We start from the raw sequence: 19,499 nt of genomic DNA on the forward strand, positions 1-19,499 counted from the left end.
CATTTGTGAGGTCAGCCACTGATGTTGGGCGAGAAGGACTGGCTCTTAGTCTCCGCTGCAATTCATCCCAAAGGTGTTCTATCAGGTTGAGGTAAGCCAGTCAAGTTCCTCCACCCCCAAACATTCCCACTCTTTGTGTGTTTTCCATTCTTCTCAGAGTGATGGGAAGTTTCTTGTGAGGAGCAGAGGAGCCGCGGAGCCAGCGTGTGTTAGCAGCTTCCCCGGAGTACATCTTCAGTCTAGCCATGATCCAGCAGGACGCCTAGGTGGTTGTTATTACCAGGTCCAAAACCAGGGGCATTCCTGTGTGAGTCCAGCAGTCGTCTTTGGAAGCTAAAGGCCGTGGCTGGGTTACAGCTGACCGCTTCTTGTTGCCTGCTATCTGGTAAGCAGGCAATTTATATGGTGGTCGGGCACTTCTTTTATTTTGTGTGAAGTCGCTGTGGTGGTTACCTGATTGATTCTATGGACTATTGATTTATCAATTTATGGACTGATTTCACCATTTATGATTTATGTTTTTGAGCGCAGCCCTTTTCTATTTTATTCCCACAGACACACTCCTAAACCTTGTGGACAGCCTTCCCAGAAGAGTTGAAGCTTTTATAGCTGCAAAGGGTGGGCCAACTCAATATTGAACCCTACGGACTAAGACTGGGATGCCATTAAATTTCATGTTCGTGTAAAGGCAGGTGTCCCAATACGTTTGGTAATATAGTGTAGTTACCTCTGTTGGATCTTTATTGCTCTCTGTTGGCTTCCTGTCCGAGTGACATCTACATCCTCATTTTTTGTTTTAGTGTCACCAGCACAGGGGTGTGGGGGTCAATCTCATCATTGAGGATACCCTCAGAAATAAAACGTGACAGAAGTTCTGATCCTTACCCACTTCATCAAAAAACAAATTGTACATGGGGTTGGGAGGTACGTATGATTTCTTACCCATTTATAAAATTCTGCAATCAATTAATAACACAAGGAAGATTGAACAAAAATAGCACTACTTTTATTTTTGCCTTCTGATTAAGCAAGAAGAGACATTTTACTGAATTGGAGGCTGCCATGAAAAGAACATCAATTTGCTGCAAATTCAGAAGGCAGGATTTCAGAGTCTATTTTTACATGTTATTCAGTTGGTAGGAATGTATGCTATTTCACAAGCATGCAAGGCCTCCTGTGACCAGAGAAAGCTGTTTAGTTTGGCAGTCTGGAGAATTTTAAGTAGCTGAGGGAAAGGAATCTAATTCTGTACCTGTAATAAAGACATGAACCAGAGGGCAGGATGACAATTAGAAGATTGTTTTATCCATCGGGCTAATGCTCATCAGATATAAAGTACAGTGTTACTGTTTTATTTAACCAATGTATTGGAGGTGGACTTTAAAGGAATCGGTCATACAGCTTACACTATGGAAATTTACATCAGTGTTTCTCAATTTATTTTCAGTCAGGTCACCCTTTAAAATTATGCCCCCCCCCCCCCATTTTAAAATGTAAAAAAACTGTTTCACATATCACAGCAAAATCTACACACATAGGACACCCAACATTAAAGGGGATTTATTTTTTTAAACCAATATACCTTTGCACACTGGTACTGACTGGTATTCCAGCATTTATCTACTCCCTCCATTTCTCTCCTTCATTCAGATTATTATTATTATTATTATTATTATAATACAGGATTTATATAGTGCCGACAGTTTACGCAGCGCTTTACAACATTAGGGCAGACAATACAAGTACAATACAATTCAATACAGGAGGAATCAGAGGGGGAGGGTATGTAACCTCAATGCTGATGGAGAGTGGCAAACAAGGATGTCCTCCCTATCAACCTATGGCAACATCAGTTATTAGGGCACCAGCAGCTGGCCTGCAATGTGTTTAAGGTGGTAATGCTGCACAATGAAATCCTGTGACTTTGTGTAAAGGCAGGCTTGATCCACCCTCAGGCTTGGTAAAAGTTTTTGGACAATTTGGGCAATTTGTAGGCATTTTGCCAAGGCACCCTGGTTGAAAAAATCTGCCTCAGCAGTACTTTAATGTTTTATATGTTTCTTTAATGTTTTATATGTTTCAACCATATTTCATATGTTCTTTACCTATTACAATATTTTTCCTAGTTTTCTATGTGCGCTCCTCTTCGCTCCCCCAAAGTTTGGGGGGAAATGTCCATCTAGATCGAATATCTGGAACAGGGGAGGACTTACAATGGTTATATTGTATTGGTTTATGTTGCTACACTTATCTATGTTTTTCAGTGAATACCGATTTCCTTTCCTGCTTTTTTTCCCTGTTTCTTATTTTAGGTTTTGTATTGCCTAAAATGTAAAATAAAGAAAATTATATATATATAAAAAAAGGCTAGATGTCTGGCAATAATGAGTGTAAAGAATTCTGAGGAGAATGTTACAGAGCAGTTACTTTTTGTTGTAGTTAAATTGGTATTAAACTCCATTTTCTATAAATTGCTGACAGGTAAGGTTTTTATCCGTCTCTACTGTGATAAATGGTTCCCTCTGCCTGTCAGTTGTCATGTGCACAGCTCAGCATGCATTTATGGCACCCGCTCCATGCTGTGATGATGTGCTCCTGTGCGCATGCATGAGAGTGAAATCATTATGCCCCGGCTATTCAAGCAGTTGAAAAAAATGGTACCCGGAAGGAAGACCAGGAAAAGATGAAAGGGCCCGGGGCCAGCAGCAGCGCAGACAGCGCAATGCTGGAGAGTGCCCTTTGGCAGGTAGGTCTGCAGTGCAGTTTACCACATTATGACAAAACCCGACCCGTGCCCCCCCTCCCTTTTCTATTTAAAAAGCAGAGTTTAAAAGACAAGTACTTCTCTTGTGGACCACAGTAGCGAACTTACAGTGGCACTCCTGTGCCTCAGAGTCGGCTTATAGCGAGCTGCTTCAGGCTCTGGAAGGATCCAGGTCATATTGTGGGGATCCACTTAGGAGGGGAGTGGCTTGCTACCGGGGCTGTCTGTTTCTGTGGATGCACACAATGTAATAGTGCCAGTCTGGAACGCACTTGTAAAAGGTGGCTCTATGTAAGGGAACGGAGCCACTCTAAACAGGTACCACAAAAGAGAGCATTTTGAGATATGGAATTTAATGCAACCACAGGCTTAAAAAGAAAGGCAAACAAGCAAACATGGCAGTGCTAAGGTCTGCAGCACTAAAGTCTATTTTTAACCACTTAGCGACCACCCACCGTAGATTTACTGCGGCTGGGCGGCCGCTCTGCGCCAGATCATGTACTTGGTACGCGATCTGACACATCCGGGTCTAGGGCGCACACGCCACTGGCGACCCACCAGGTCCGTCAGGACCCGCCGATCGTTCAGGAGAAAGGCAGAATGGCAGACTGCCTATGTAAATAAGGCAGGTAGCTATTCTGTGAGAGGGGAATGTGCTGATCCTGTGTTCCTGCCAAGCAAGAACACAGATCTTTACATCTCCCCCAGTCAAAAGCCCCCCCCACAGTTAGTGATCACTTCCAGGGAACACATTTAACCCTTTGATTGCTCCTGATGTGAACCCCTTGCCTAACAGTGTCATTAGTACAGTTACAATGCATATGTTTTTTTATCACTGATCACTGTATTAGTGTCACTGGTCCCCAAAAATTGTCAGTTAGGTGTCAGAGTTGTCCGCCACAATATCGCAGTCCTGCTATAAGTTGCCATTACTAGTAAATTAAATTAAAAAATAATAAATAAAAATATACTATAGTTTGTAGATGCTGTAACTTTTGCGCAAACCAATCAATATACACATATTGGGATTTTTTTTTTTTTTTTTAACCAAAAAAAATTAGCAGAATTCATATTGATGAAGAAATTTGATATTTTACATTTTTTATTGGGACTGTTTTATATCAGAAAGTAAAAAATAGGCTGTTTTTTTTGCGCTATATTAAAAAAAAAAAAAAAAAAAAAAGAAGACTGACAATTTGAAAAAAAACCCCAAAAAACGCAAAAGGTGATCAAATACCACTGAAAGAAAGCTCTATTTGTGAGAAAAAAAGGACATACATTTTATTTGGGTACAGCGTTGCATGCGCGCGCAATTGTCAGTTAAAGTAACGCAGTGCTGTATCGCAAAAAAAATGGCCTGGTAACCACTCCGGAGCTGAAGTGGTTAAGCACATAAAGACCAGGCCTATTCTGTCACTTTTTGTTTAAAAATTACTTAGAACCCCCAAACATTATACTGTACATTTTTTTAAGCAGAGGCCCTAGAGAATAAAATGGTGGGTGTTGCAATTTTTTATGTCACACAGAATCTGCGCATCTGTTTTTGAAACGCAATTTATTTTGAAAAAAATACGCTTTAATGAATTTTAATGCACAAAAACACAATTAATACCAAATTTGGAAAATTATAAAAGATGATGTTATGCTGAGCAAATAGATACCCAACATGTCATGCTTTAAAACTGTGCACGCTTGTGGAATAGCGACAAACTACAGTACTTAAGGTTCCTTTCACACTTGAAGCAATGCCTGTGTAACTGTCTGTGTAATCTTGAGGTCTATGGACCTAAAGTCGCACCAAAGTAGTGCAGTAGTAATTTCTTTTTGAACTGAATGGGTTGTTTTACAAGGTGATCGTTTATAATCACTTGAACACAAACAAGGACCTTCTACTATTGCTCTCAGCCTCCTCCAAATGTTTAAATCCCCCCCCCCCACCTGTGATCTGAGCTTTTGTGGCTACATTCATTCTCTATGGTTCCACTGTATGTAGGAAGGTAGCTACCCTCTGAAGCTTGCTCCTGAGAAGGACTATGGGATTTGTAGTGTACAAAGCGCCATGCACATGAGTGCACCTAAAATGCACTTAACAAGAACTGAAAAGATCTTTTGGATAGAATGGCTCTCAAGTGTAAAGCAGGCATATATAAAACTTGACTATATGTAAGCCATTTAACCCTTTTCTCTGGCTTACCAACATTTTTAAAAGATGAGAGTTCTTTGAGTAAAATTGCCCATGCTCATGAAACAGCAAAAGACTACGATGACCAAAGTTATCCATTTAAAATACTTTACAGTTCATATTGGGTCTAAAACCTTTCTTCTTCTGCTGGTGTGTGCAGCAATACCCAACGTGCAGTGCAAACGCCTTTTACCACATGCACACCCTACTTACAAGATTTGTGTATGTATGCGTTTGTTTGGAGGGGTTTAAAAAATAAATGTTTTTAGATTTAACTTTATTACACTTTATTTTTAAAATGATTTAAAAATGTATTTAACGTAAACTTCATTACGTTACAGCTTCCCAGATCTTTTTTACTAAGCAGCGGGCAGCTAGATCTCACAACTGCTATAGCTTACATCCTATTACTGCACTGTAATAAAAGGGTGAATAGAAGCAATTAGAGTATATGTTATTTGATATGACATCCGCCTACAGAATTTAAAGGCATCCTCAAATCATCCAAACAATTTTTACTGGGTCATGTCTGACCATGACATTTGTTCTATGGTTAAGTTGAGTGACATTCAATGGATACAGAGTGCTTTCTGCATTCAAACATCAATTTTTAAGATGTTTCCAATTCATTTTCTGGATTCAATAATCATCGAAGAATTCAGGAAAGATAACAATTCAGACAAGGTTTTAAAATCCAATAAACAAGCTTGTAATATTTAGCAGGCTGTTGGAAAATATCTATCTTCAGGAATTAAAAAAAAAAAAAAAAATTTCTATGCTACTTCTTGGCACTTGAAGCTCAGCACAGTAGTTCATTTTGGTGCCAAAAAGTAAAAATAAAATCCCTCCAGTGTCTATAACCTGGCCTATTTTTACTTGTTGAACAGACCCCAACACTTAACCTTTTCCTTAACAAGCCACAAAACACAACCCCTAAAATAAACCTTTAATTCTTAGCCTCCTCCAAACACTTAAAGGCTAACTCCACCTTTAGAGACGCATTACATGCGTATTTAGGTTGTAAAAAGTAGTTGATTAGCAACAAAGAATGAAAGTCAGATTCTTAAAACTCTCTCAATTTAAAAAAATTATACATTTATTGATATATTAATGAATACAGAGCTGCATTAATTTGCGTTTTCAGTATCTGCGTAGTGTTCAGGTTTACCTTAACCCTTCTTAGTGTTGGTTCACATGGGAACACGCTCTGTGTTCCTGTGCGATGCATTTTTTTTAGCCCATTCATTTGAAAAGGATGAAACTGCCCTTGATTGCACCAAAAGTAGTGCATGCACTACTATAAAAAACACACTGCAACTGGATAACCTAGTACTGCGGTACCATGCAATCTGGTGCAGGAAAAACGCATTGTGTTTGGGGTGGTGTTAGATTTACATTGGAACCCGCAGCAGATCACACGCCCAGTGGGTTTTGAACGTGGTGCGTAAAAACGTACATAAAACGCCTGCTCATTTCCATGTTCTGATATGAACAGGCCCTGAAACCTAAAGGCTAAAGTTCACTTTTGGATCATTTTACGATGTAACATGTTCCAGCTCGTTCCCCGTTCACCCCCACCACTGTGACAGCGGGTGGGGGATCCTCTCTCTGCAGACACTGTCACATTTTAAAAACAGCACAGCTGTGCGGTGCTCTGCCTACACAGCCACGTCATTCACTCACAGAAATTTGTGAATGATAAAAATACAAGTCCGGTCTGCCACTGTGACAGGCAGCTTGTAGTTCTCAAATGGACTGCGAGAGTGCTGATGAGAGCCCTCTGAGTTCATGGTCACCTCCTCCAGCTTTCTAGCAGAAAGTCTATACAGAGGTACAGACAAGAAAGCTGGAGTAAGCGTCTGCAGGAGCCTGACATTGCCACTGATTGTATGTACGATGCTTTGCAGGCTCCTGTAGGGAACAATAATAAATGCACTTTTTTTTTCCTTCAAAAAATATGTGCATGTATTATTTTTTCCTAAAAAGTGAACTAGACCTGCCAGCTAACATTAAAGCCAACTCTCTTTCTTGAACAGATATAGCAGAAACAGAAAAAAGGGAAAACCTGCCAGAAATATTACATTTTCTCTATTCTATCCAAAAATTCTATATATATATATATATATATATATATATATATATATATATATATATATATATATATATATATATATATATATATATATATATATATATAAAGTTAGGTTTTAACATAGCCTAAGTCCTAGCCCAATCACTTAAAAACCTCTGCAGCAGTATACTTACCTCATTCTAAAGCATCAGCACTGACAGAACCAGAGATCAGTGATTGAAAAATAAAAAGGTTCACAATCAAGCAATATAAAATAGAACTTACTCGAGTTTCCCAAGAAAATGGTGCAGAGTGCTCATCTTGCCATGTTATATCCTGAAAAAAACAGAGTAATGAAATGTCAGTATCCACTCTGTTACATCTTTCATTTAGATTGTGACTTATGCTTAAATTAATGGGCATGTTGAATAATCCAAAAGTTTCCTGTGCAGGCACCTGCTTTAAGGGTTAGAAGCTCACTGTACAAGAAGCAACCCTACAAATCCAAAGAATAAATGCTGTGCAGATCTGACTCAAAAAAAAAAAAAAAAAAAAAAAGGAGAGAGTGAAACAAAGCTGGATAGTATTTTCTGCAGAACAGTTATGCTAGGTTCACACTATATGCGGGTCTACATGTAAATTGCATGCTTTCCTGCACCCATAGGAAAAATGAACTGCTGTTAGAGGCGTTGGGGTGCCACCAATTTTTAATGGCACCCCCACACAGTATCCCTAGTGGGGAACGCATAGCACTAAGCGGTTTCCCTGCGGCTGTGATTTTGGAAGATTCAGGGATCTTTTCCCAGCATTTTCCACCTACTACAATAGGCCATCTTGACACAGGTGGAACTTTGCTTCGTCATATCAGATACTGCAGCAAGGAGAACAGTAGGGGGCAGTAGTGACATCACCAAATGTCACTCCCGATCTTCTGAGACTAGCAGTCAGAGGCAGTAGTGGCTTCTTAGATTACACATTACAGATATACAACTACCGAGCTGTATTCACACAGGCGTGCCTAGGCACCCTTGCATACCAGAAAGCGCACTGGTCTGGAATTCCAGACAAAGTACATTTTCAGGGTATTTTAAGTTATTAAATATTCCCTATTAATATTGTTAATAAGAATATCATAAAAATTATAAATATTCCATAAAACAATGCAACTTTTTGGAGTTCAGGTCCACTTTAATATGAGGTGCACCTATGGCACTGGTGTCCGAGAAGGAAGAGGAGATTAATCACTCTTCCCACTCATTCAACTTTCATTTTTCGCTTTAGCTTTTGAGCTTTGCAAGCAACAGGCTTTTTCCACAAAGCAGTTAAGCTTAGCCTGGTAAACAGGAGCCAATAGTTCCATCTGCTTGCTAAAAATAGGTTACTATGAAAAACATCATATGCAGTAAAGTTTAAAAAGTTTAATTCCTTAGATCTAAACATAAGAAAATATATACAGAAATATGGTGTGACGTCTTTCAAGCACTTTGTGTCCCAAAACTAATTACAATTCATTGTGGCTCTCGAGATATTAAATGAAAAGGTTTCTTTCATTTTCTGCATGCTCTGAGCATGCTCAATGTCTCATCTGAAATCACTGACATTCAAGGTGGAGGGGATCACTCCCTGCTTAGCCATTATGTTTCTACGCTGGGAAGACTCTAAAACCAAATTACAAAAATCATAAATGGAACTAGAATACATACAATTTAGATGAAGTTAGGATATTCTAACAAATGTCAGTTTTTTTATAGCTAAATGCATGTGCTAAAAATAACAAAGGGTATCGTGCCTGCTGGTACTCCACCTCCAAGTGAAATATCCACACTACTATTACCACAGCCCAAGCCCAAAGCACACACTTGGGGGGGGGGGGGGGGGGGGGGAGGCCTGCTTAACCCTACCGTTTTCTCACTTGAAAAAAAAATCTAGGGAACTAGAACACAAAATAGTCATAGGTCCAATTTATTTATTTCACAAAATGTTCATAAAAATGCAACATTTCAGTAACATAAGTTTATTTTAGGGCACATAAAACACAATGTAATACCCAACTTTTGGTAAAATAAAATAAAAAAAAAAAAAAAAAAAAGGAAAGGCAGGAGGTTGCGCCAAGTTACGAGATTCCCAACATGTGAAATGGTAATAAAACGTTAGCACCCTACATTTTCTATGGTGAATGCTTTTACCCCCTTCCTGACCAGAGCATTATTTTGCGATACAGCACTGCGTTGATTTAATTGACAATTGCGCGGTCATGCAATGTTGTACCCAAACAAAATTTATGTCCCTTTTTTTCCACAAATAGAGCTTGCTTTTGGTGGTATTTGATCACCTCTGCGGTTTTTATTTTTTGCGCTATAAACAAAAAAAGACCGACAATTTTGAAAAAAAAAAAAAAAAAAAAAAAAACAGTATTTTTCTCATTTCTGCTATAAAAACATCCAGCAAAAAAAAAAAAAATGAAAAAATCTAATTTTTTCATCAGTTTAGGCCAATACGTATTCTGCTATGTTTTTGGTAAAAAAAAAATCCCAATAAGCGTATATGGATTGGTTTGCGCAAAAGTTATCTTGTCTACAAACTATGGGATAGATTTATGGACTTTTTATATTTTTTACTAGTAATGGCGGCGATCAGCGATTTTTAGCAGGACTGCGACACTGGCATGGAAGGGGTGATCAGGGGCGATCAAAGGGTTACATGTGCTCCTAGGGGGTGCTTGCTAACTGTGTGGAGGATGGTTTGACTGGGGAGGGGATCCATGTTTCTGCTTAGCAGGATCTACCTCTTCCCCACTGACAGAACAGTGATCTGCCTTATTTGCATAGACTGAACGCCGTTCTGCCTCTCTACAAACGATCGCGGGGTTCCCGGCGGACATCGCGTCCGCCGGACCCACCGATTGGCTCTCGCTGTGTCCAGTTAACCATTATAATGGGCCTAGAATTATCACTCTACGTGCAGCAATATGTAACACGTGCAGTGCAATCTATGTTTTCTTGCGTAGGTGCCCCTTACATGTACATTTACATTTGTACGTGTGTATATGTGGGGGGGCCCAACAATTTTGGAGGGGTTTTTATGTGCTTAGTTATAACTTACATTTTTTACACTTTTATAAACCCCCCCCCCCATCACATGGGGACAAAAAGTCCGGACTGTCCTGAAAGAAAAGAAACTAGATCCTAACCAGGATATAAAAAAGAAGTGGAAAATTCAAAAGCACCACTGTTCATGAAGAGAAGTCTGGCCATAAAGGTAGACATGTGTAAAGCTGACAAATGAAAAGAATGTACAAATTGGATCATTAATGACTGGAGTATTATGGACACATCTGAAGTGTTTGGATCAAGAAGGGTAATAATTGTGAGACAAACCACAAATGAAGTGCTTGATGGCTTCTGTTAGGCATAGTGAAGAAGGGAGCTACTTAGGTTCTTGCAAGGTGAGAGATTTCCAGAGGATGGAATGAATAATAAACCAGAGAGGTTATCATGCTATTGACAAGGTTGTGTCATCCCCTGTGTCCAGCGCTAAATTGGTGCAAAATTCAAAGTTCAAAACCAAGCATACTTCTAGTCAATGTTAAAGCCTAATTGAGAATGATAACAAAAGGGTTCCTCTGGGTGGGACTTTAAAAGGACAGTGAACAACTGGCTGATCACAAAGGGATAGAAAAATATATAATTTTTAATAGCTCAAAGGTAAAAAAGATACAGTACATAAAAATTCATTGCGGATTAAATGGCAAATGTTGACAACTACCAATTGGGTCTGTTGAGAAATTCGTGTAAACAACAGAGATATCTGGAGTTTTTATGTACTGTATCTTTTAACTTTGAGCTATTAAAAATGATATATTTTTCTATCCCTTTGTGATCATCCAGTTGTTCACTGTCCTTTTAAAGTCCCACCCAGAGGAACCCTTTTGTTTTCATGATTATCCCGGGATGTGGGTCAGTGTAACTCCCCTTTTCAGTTCACCATGCAGGACCCTCTATCAAAATGTAGAATGATAATACAGGATGTCGGATTCCAGTCTTTCATCGACTTGCAGGCACAATTGACAGATCTCAATTCTCTTGTGCTCTTGTAGGAAGACAAGGATACCCTACAAGACAGTCACACAACTGGAAAGAAATATGAATGATTGAAATCTGCCCCTTAATAGATTCAAAAACTGACAGCTAAAATGCTATAGGTCTGCAAATAGAGAATTCTTGGATGAATGGAACAGTTATATGAAATAAAAAAAAAACAAAAAAAAAACAAAAAAAAAACAGTATGACATGTTTAACGTAATGACTATAATTTATGATCAATTTAACAATGCCTTTGTGAATAAAAAAAAGGATCGACTTCTATCAAAAACATGAACAGGTCTTAATGTAGCTAGAAGCTGACAGGCGTGTAACATGTCACTCAATGGTTTGCTGAACACGTCTAAAAAACATTTCAACACTTGATAAACGTACCAGGTAGAGGTAGACTCTGTGGACTCTGATGACAGAGCTGATACCAAACACTCGTTTGGACTTAGTGGAAAGGTTTTATTTCATATATTAACCCTCAAGTTATAGCTATGTGGCAAGCCAGAAAACTAAAGAGAAACGATAACTAAATTCAGATCTAATCTTGCTAATTTTTTCTATGTGCAATTTCCATTGTTGTGTTTGTATATGTCAAAATCCCAATAGAAAGCAAATGATAAAGTTTGTTCAACACATAAGATGTGGTAGGAAGAGATCTTTCCAACAAAAGATGAAGCTGCTTGATTGCATAAACAATTTATAAGCTTTTTTTGTTCTGACACCTGTTGAACATAAATTTGCCTTCCACAAAGCATCAGCTAAATCAGTCTGAAAAACATGGGCACTTTTTCATCTTTTTTCATTTTTTTTTTTAGCTCTCCAAACTTGCAACTTGGAAGGACCATCTTCCTACAGATTTCTTTAGGCCTTGTCCACATAGGACATATTAAAGCATACACCCGTGGAAGGCTGTGTTTACCTGCACAGGTGTTCCATGTATCCCTGAACAGGCAGTGCCATCCATGTCAATTGAAAGGCAGCAGCTACATGAGCACACCTGCTGCCCCCTATTTGACATTGGTGTAGGTACATGTCCCCAAACTCCCACACTGAGTTCAGGGTAGGGTTGCCATCTCATCCCTGTAAACCTGAACACATATGAATTACACAGGTTCTGCAGCAAATTTAATGCAGATTAGGCATCAAGTGAGTTTAATTACGACCTTAATCAGCCACATAATATGTGTTTGGGTTTAAAGGGATGAGGTGGGGACACACATGTGGATGTTAAATTGGGAGCAGCGGCTGTGTCGCTGCGGGTATACACGGTTCTCTACGGGTGCACGCTTTGGTACGCCTCTTGTGAACGAGGTCTTACTAAACAGCTCACTAATCTTTTTCCAGCATGGTGTACAATCGCTGACAGCTTTTTTTTTTTTTTTTTTTTTTTTCCTTTTCTTTCTTAACCACTTCAGCAAATTTTTTCCTAAGAGACGTTGTTTCAACTTTAAAAAATCAAAAACTAGCCCATCTCTTTTTTTCACATCATTGTGGCTAATATACAATTTTATCTTTATTTATTCAAAAACTTCTTAATTAGAAAAGAAATAAAAGCAACAAAATTCTCCAGTTAAGCAGAAGTTATACATAATGTTTGTACAAACTACAGTAGTGTCTGCTGCTATCTCCCTCCCTCCATCCCCCTCAAACCCCCCCCAACACCCCCCCCCACCTCCACCCCCCCCTCCACCCAAACACACACCACCCGCACAACCTAAATTCTGTTACACCTCACTAATTCATTCATGCTCCAGCCATAACTTCCATATACTCTTGTATTTCTTTAAATTACCTCTCCTTCTGTACCAGAATTCCTCCTTAATGATCATATCCTTAACCTCTCTTCTCCATTCTCCTACCGTTGGGGGTTCTTTCGCCTGCCACTTCCGTGCTATAATTTTCCTACCCTGAAACAAACATCTTATAATTGCCGTCTGGGTGTCCTTCAGCATATCATTTTACTCAAATAAACTCAAAAGGCAGGTTCGGGCCTCCATCGCCAGTGAAGATCTAAATATTACATTGATTTCCTCCACTAGTTTTTCCCAATATCTATGTAACTTGGGGCATCGCCAGAACATGTGTATCAGGTCGCCTCTTCCATCTCCACAACGCTGACAGTTCGCCTCCTGCCTCTTTCCAAACCTAAATAGTTTTTCTGGTGTATAGTAAAGTCTATAAATTAGATACAAATGGGAGACCCCTTGTGATGGTGACAGAGATACCCTTGGGCCCAATGCTAGATTAAACTTCCATTGTTCCTCTGTTATGGTGCCGATCTCTTCCCCCCATTTAGTTCTCCTCTTGGGCTCTACCTCCCCCTCCTGCCCCGCCTTGATTATACTCCTGTACACTTCTGAAATCAGCCCTCTAGATCCCTTGCTGTTTACCAATTTCCTTAGTAAGGGCATTTCACTCCACTCTATCTCTTTGCCCTTAAATTGTGCCTCCAAGGCATGTCTTACCTGCAAGTAGCCAAAGAACAATCTATTGGGCACTGCAAACTCCTCTCTTAACTCTTGGAACAACTTCATCCTCCCTGCTCTATACATCTGCCTCAGACAGTGGATACCCCTCCTATCCCATTCTTCCATTTTCCCCATCACACTGAGCTCCTTCAGATTTTTGTTGTTCCATAACGGGGAAAATTCGGAGAACCCCGAGTATCCTAGTGCGGCCTTTATCTTCCATCTTCCAGCTTCTGATCATTAACTGAGTTGTGGGGCAGCTATGTCCAAAGGATTCGGCCTCCACTGCCTCCACCTCTGTAGCATAGCTGATGTTACTCATCCATAAGTTATCTCTTCCTGACCTTTCTTCAGACACATTGCTGCCTCTCATAAACTGTATTTGGGCTGCTAAGAAGTAGCTCCAGGGGTCCGGCAACGCCAGGCCTCCCTCCTCCCTCGGCCGCCGCAGCGTTTTCAAACCTATCCTTGCCACACCATTTTTCCAAATTAATTCCCTGAACAGACTATCCAGCCTCCTAAACCAAGGTCTTGGAATCCAGACAGGGGAATTCTGTAGTATAAATAAAATTTGTGGCATCCATATCATTTTGATAAGATTACATCTGCCGGCGATCGAGAGAGGAAGACCACCCCACACCCGACTCTTCTGCTTTAATTTTACCAATAATGGTACTACATTGCCTGTTATGTACTGCCCTGGATCTTTTGTTATATTTACCCCCAAGTATCTCATTTGGTTTACAATTTTTATCGAACTCACCTGACTAGGGAGAGGATTTACCAGGGGATCTATCGGCAATAAAGCCGATTTATCCCAGTTAATCTTCAAGCCCGAGAAATGTCCAAATTCTTTAATTAGCTTCATGGCTGCTAGCAAGGAGGTTTGTGTATCTCCCAGGAATAACAGGATATCGTCCGCATACATAGCGACTTTCTCCTCTGCACCCCTGCTTTTGAAGCCCTGGATTTCCTGTGACGTTCTCAGAGCGGTTGCCAAGGGCTCCAGTGCTAGGGCGAAGAGCAGGGGCGACAATGGGCACCCCTGTCTCGTCCCCCTCCCCAACTGGAACCACTCAGAGCACTCACCATTAACTCTGACTTTAGCTTTCGGGTTATCATATAATAGCCTCAGCCATTTCACAAAGTTAGGGCCGAATTTAAACTCTGCCAGTACCTTCCACAGATAGTGCCACTCAAGGCTATCAAATGCCTTAACCGCATCTAGAGATAGAATAGCCCTGTTGCCTCCCTTCTCCATAGGTACTTGTATGTTACTATACATTCGCCTAATGTTCATACTCACCGATCTATCCGGAATAAAACCGGTTTGATCCGCGTGCATTACTCTAGAAATTATTTTTTTTAACCTATTTGCTAAAACTTTAGCCAGAATCTTGACATCCGTACATAAAAGTGAGACTGGTCTGTATGAGGCAGCATCTAACGGGTTCTTCCCCTCTTTTAACAAAATTATGATCGTGGCTTCTGTCATAGACATGGGTAATTTACCTTCCATCACGGCCCCATTTAAAACTTCTACTAGTTGTGGGAGCAAAACTTCCTCATATTTTTTATACAGTTCTGCAGGCAAACCATCAGGTCCTGGCGCTTTTTGATTCGCCATTTCCTTTACCACTCTTTGTATCTCCACCAGTGTCAGCAGGGCGTCCAGGGTATCTCTTTCCTCTCTGGCTAGAGGAGCAATTTTGAGTCTTTCAAAGAACTCCCACATCTCCCCTTCTACATCTAACTGAGGGGCCTTATACAGATCTTCATAATAATCTTTGAACACCTCCACCATACCAGGAGTATGCCTTATAGTGCACCCGTCCCTATCCCACACCGCCGGTATCGTGGAGGAGGGGCCATTTGCCCTAGCTATTAATGCCAAAGTTCTACCCACCATTTCCCCTTCACAAAAAAAATTCTGTTTCTGAAACATTCTACTCTTTTCCTCTTTCTCCAGGATTAATTTTCTATATTCCTCCTGGCCCTCTACCCAAGCCTCATATCTGACTGTGGTAGGCTCCTCCAGATATCTAGCTTCTACCTCCCTCACCTTTTCCCTTGTTCTTTGTTCCTTAACTTGTGCTTTCTTCTTGACATAGGAGATTTTCTGTATAAGAACCCCTCTAAGGAATGCCTTCAAAGCGTCCCAAGTGGTACCTATCGGGGCAGACCCTTGATTCAGGTTTATAAACTCTTTCAGGTTACTGATGATCCCTCCATCGTCCTCAATCACTTCAAGCCAGAAGGGGTTCAATTTCCACTCCCCTCGTCCAGTGTTCCACCCCATTTTCACTGAAAAAAACCACTGGAGAATGATCTGAGAGCCCCCTAAGATCATAATCTATCTCTTCCACCATTTTCTGAGCTTCCTCATTACAGAGCACCAAATCTATCCTGGAGAGGGTGGCATGCGTCCTTGAGTGGCATGAATATTGCCTCACACCCGGATGCCACCTCCTCCAGACATCCACCCAACCCACTTCCTCACAAAATTGGAGAAGCGGGCCCCTAGATAACCCTCCAGGAGCCAACCCTGTCGGGAATCTATCTAAACGGTTATCCATAGCCATATTGAAATCCCCCATTACTATGACCGGTACCCCTGGTTTGTCCGCTGTAAAATTTATCAGTTTGTTGAGTATCTCTGTTTTAAATGGTGGGGGAATATATACACCCGCAAGAATACAATCCCGCCCCTCAATATTACAATAGAGAAAAACGTACCGACCATACTTGTCCATTTTGCTCTGTCTACAGGAGAAAACCAATCTGGTGTTTATCAGCACACTCACTCCTCTTGAGTACGAGGAATAGGTTGAGTGGAACTGCTCTTGATAGCCCCTATTCCTTAGAATGTTGACCGAACCCCTGTCTAAATGGGTCTCCTGGAGGCAGAGTATCCTGACATCCCTTATTCTGGCCATAGAGAAAATTGCTTGTTTCTTGCATACATCTTTCACCCCCCGCACGTTCCACGAACATACCTTCACACAATTAACTATTCATAACATTGCCCTCGTATCTGTTTTTGTGCCTACCATCACCTGTTCCTATATCTGAATTCTAAATAATACTCAGTTTCCAACACTGTTGTGATTAATTTTTAAAATTTTGGTGCTATTACTTTTTGTGTAACTTCAATGCTACACCTGTTCCTATATCTTAACTCTAAATAATACTCAATTTCCAACACTGTTGTGATTAATTTTTGAAATTTTAGTGCTATTACTTTTTGTGTGACTTCAATGCTACCCCCTTCACTCCACTCTACCCCCCTATCTCCCCCCAAACCCCCATTCACACATCCTCGCCCCCACACCCTCCCAGCCCTCCCAACCCCCCACCTCCCCTCCCACCCACTCCATCTAAACCTGGGTGTACCACCTTCCTCCTTTTACGTTACAACCCGAACCTTTATAAGGGGGGGATTACCCCCAGCATACTTAATAAGTGTAAATACCAAAAGGAAAGAAAAGAGAGAAAAAAAAAAAAAATTGTTTCTCTCTTCCCCTTTCCATGGCTGCTTCTCCCTAAAACCCACACCACTGAACCATATATCCCTACTATATCAACTGTGAAAAGGATGGGAGGGGAAAAAGAAAAGGGGGAGGGGGGGGGGGAGAAGGGAGGGAGGCGAGAAAAAGAGAAAGGAAAAAAAAGGGGTAAAAAAAAAAAAAAACCCCAAAAGACCCCAAATTCCGATCTCCTACTCCCTCCCCCCCTCTCCCCGGAGCCCCTCACCTGGCCGCAGCCTTCCCTCATATCTTTCTAACCATGAGGACACTTCTGCAGGAGCATTAAAAAATTTCACCTCTCCATTTGCTATTACCCGTAAACGAGCTGGGTACAGCAGCGCATATCTGAGTCCATGCTGCTGTAAGCTTCGCTTACATTCTACAAACTTCGCTCTCTGTCTCTGCAGTTCAGGAGAAAAATCTGGATACAAAGATATTCTTGCACCATTATACAGGATATTTTTCATCTCCCTCGCTTTCTGGAGAATAGTCACTTTATCTCTGAAAAACAAAATTTTAACTATGAGTGGCCTTGGCTGACCCCCTGGATGTGGGACCCTCGGGGCAATTCTGTGTGCTCGCTCAATAGCAAACATTTTGGAGAAAGCGTCCTTGCCAAACATGCCCCTGAACCATCCCTCCATGAATTCTACAGGGTTGTTGCCCTCACTTTTTTCGGGGAGGCCCAGGACCCTCACGTTCTTCCTGCGTGCTCTGTTCTCATATTCATCAATTTTCTGGAGGCATGTGTCTAGCTGTACCTTCATCTTCTTAACCTCCTGTCTCAGTGGGTTCACATCGTCCTCCACCTGACTGAGCCTCTCTTCTAAAGCAGTGGTACGGGCACATACCTCTTGCATATCCTTTTTCAATATGACCAGGTCATCTCTAATTCCTCTAAGTTGGTCTGATAGATCCGACAACGTGGTCTTGCAGACATTAATTGCTAGGAGGATGTCCTTCAGGGATGGTTCCTGCTCTGCGGCCTCCTTATCCTTTATTACTTCATGGCCCAGGCCACTCAGGCCACTCTCCTTTACCAAACATGTCTGCAATGCTGATTCGGTTACTGTAGGTATACAGATTTCAGCTGGACCTTGGCTCTTCCTCCCCCCAGGGTGATTAATCTGTGCCCCTTGGAGTTGTGCACCCCCCTGGTTTCCCTTTTTTGGTGTGCAATTTGGTGTGTGAGCAAATCGCTCCAATTTAGCGGCCGCTCCCTGGGCTACCTTTTCCTTGGGACCTCGCAAATTGTGCGCTCCCTCCTGTGCTGCGGCCTCCTCTGACCCTTTTTTCCTGGTCATCTTATCCACCCTCACCCCTTAAGATTTTGGGGGCAAAGGTTTGTACCACCTGTTCAATCGCTGCCAACTTTTTTCTTCCCAAATAAATCAATGGTCTGCTGATACCCCAAGGGGGAAAACCGCCTCCAGAAACCGGCTCCAGAAAGTTCAGAAAAGCCCTGAGACGGTGGCGCTAGGCAGTATGATCACCTTGCACCTTACAACTCCCTCTTCAGCCTTTGAAATGCCCCCTCCAATACATCAAAGTAAAGACTCACCGGGAGATGACACTACAGGAGGATTCCCCAGGTTCCCGTTTATTAGGGGTGACACAGACAGGTTACCTCAGGTGTGCAGCGCGCTGTGTAGCTAGACAGTCTTCCTTCCTCCTGTCATCCAAACCGCCAACCAGCGGTATCCACCTGTGTGCTGGCAGCCAGCGCGAACGCTCAAATGAAGGATCCGGTGCGGTTTTTAAACTCCTGTCTCCAGGAGAGCCACGGCTTCAGCTAGATCATGAGCCAGCTGCTTACTCCTTGTCTCCTCCACCCTCCGGCCGTCATAAACATGGGGAAAGCCGCTACGGCATCCCAAACATCCAGCATGGGTGGCGGGCGGGCGTCAGGAGGAACAGCTGATAGCAGCTAGGTCCGGGTTCTCAACGCCCTCCCCTCTCCCTCAGCCTCCGGTCACGCCCATCCCTGCCACATCGCTGACAGCTTAAATTGGTTGTAAACCTCAGACATGAACAATGCATAACCCACTATAGTGTGTGTCTCAATTAGGAGCACTAAGTGTCATTTCTGTCTGCTATTTTGTTCCTCTGCTATCAGCATAATTCTGTTGACAAGTTTTCCTGACACCAAGAGAAAAAAGGTGACAGAAGAGGGACCTCCAGCTGATTGACAGCCTCAGCTCTGTTCTTGTGAGCTGTGTAAAAGGGGGTATTGTCCCATCCCTCTAAACAGCTCTCAGAACTCTACTCACTGAGCTCTCCAGAGCGGTGTTTCCCAACTCCAGTCCTCAAGGCGTCACCAACAGGTCAGGTTTTCAGGCTTTTCATTATTTTGCACAGATTTGATCAGTTTCACTGCCTTAGTAATTACCACACCT

At 41.6% G+C, this 19,499-nt stretch overlaps 1 protein-coding gene across 1 annotated transcript in view; it reads right to left on the reverse strand.

The window, feature by feature from the left end:
• LG04H1orf198 (linkage group 04 C1orf198 homolog) overlaps nt 1-19,499 on the reverse strand; it is a 54,769-nt gene that overhangs the window by 27,585 nt on the left and 7,685 nt on the right. Inside the window, exon 2 of the mRNA XM_073627757.1 lies at nt 7,303-7,353. Within this exon, the coding sequence (XP_073483858.1) occupies nt 7,303-7,353 (51 nt within the window). The remainder of the gene's footprint in view (nt 1-7,302; nt 7,354-19,499) is intronic.

Source organism: Aquarana catesbeiana, linkage group LG04 (assembly GCF_042186555.1).
Source record: "Aquarana catesbeiana isolate 2022-GZ linkage group LG04, ASM4218655v1, whole genome shotgun sequence".
Lineage (NCBI taxonomy): Eukaryota > Metazoa > Chordata > Amphibia > Anura > Ranidae > Aquarana > Aquarana catesbeiana.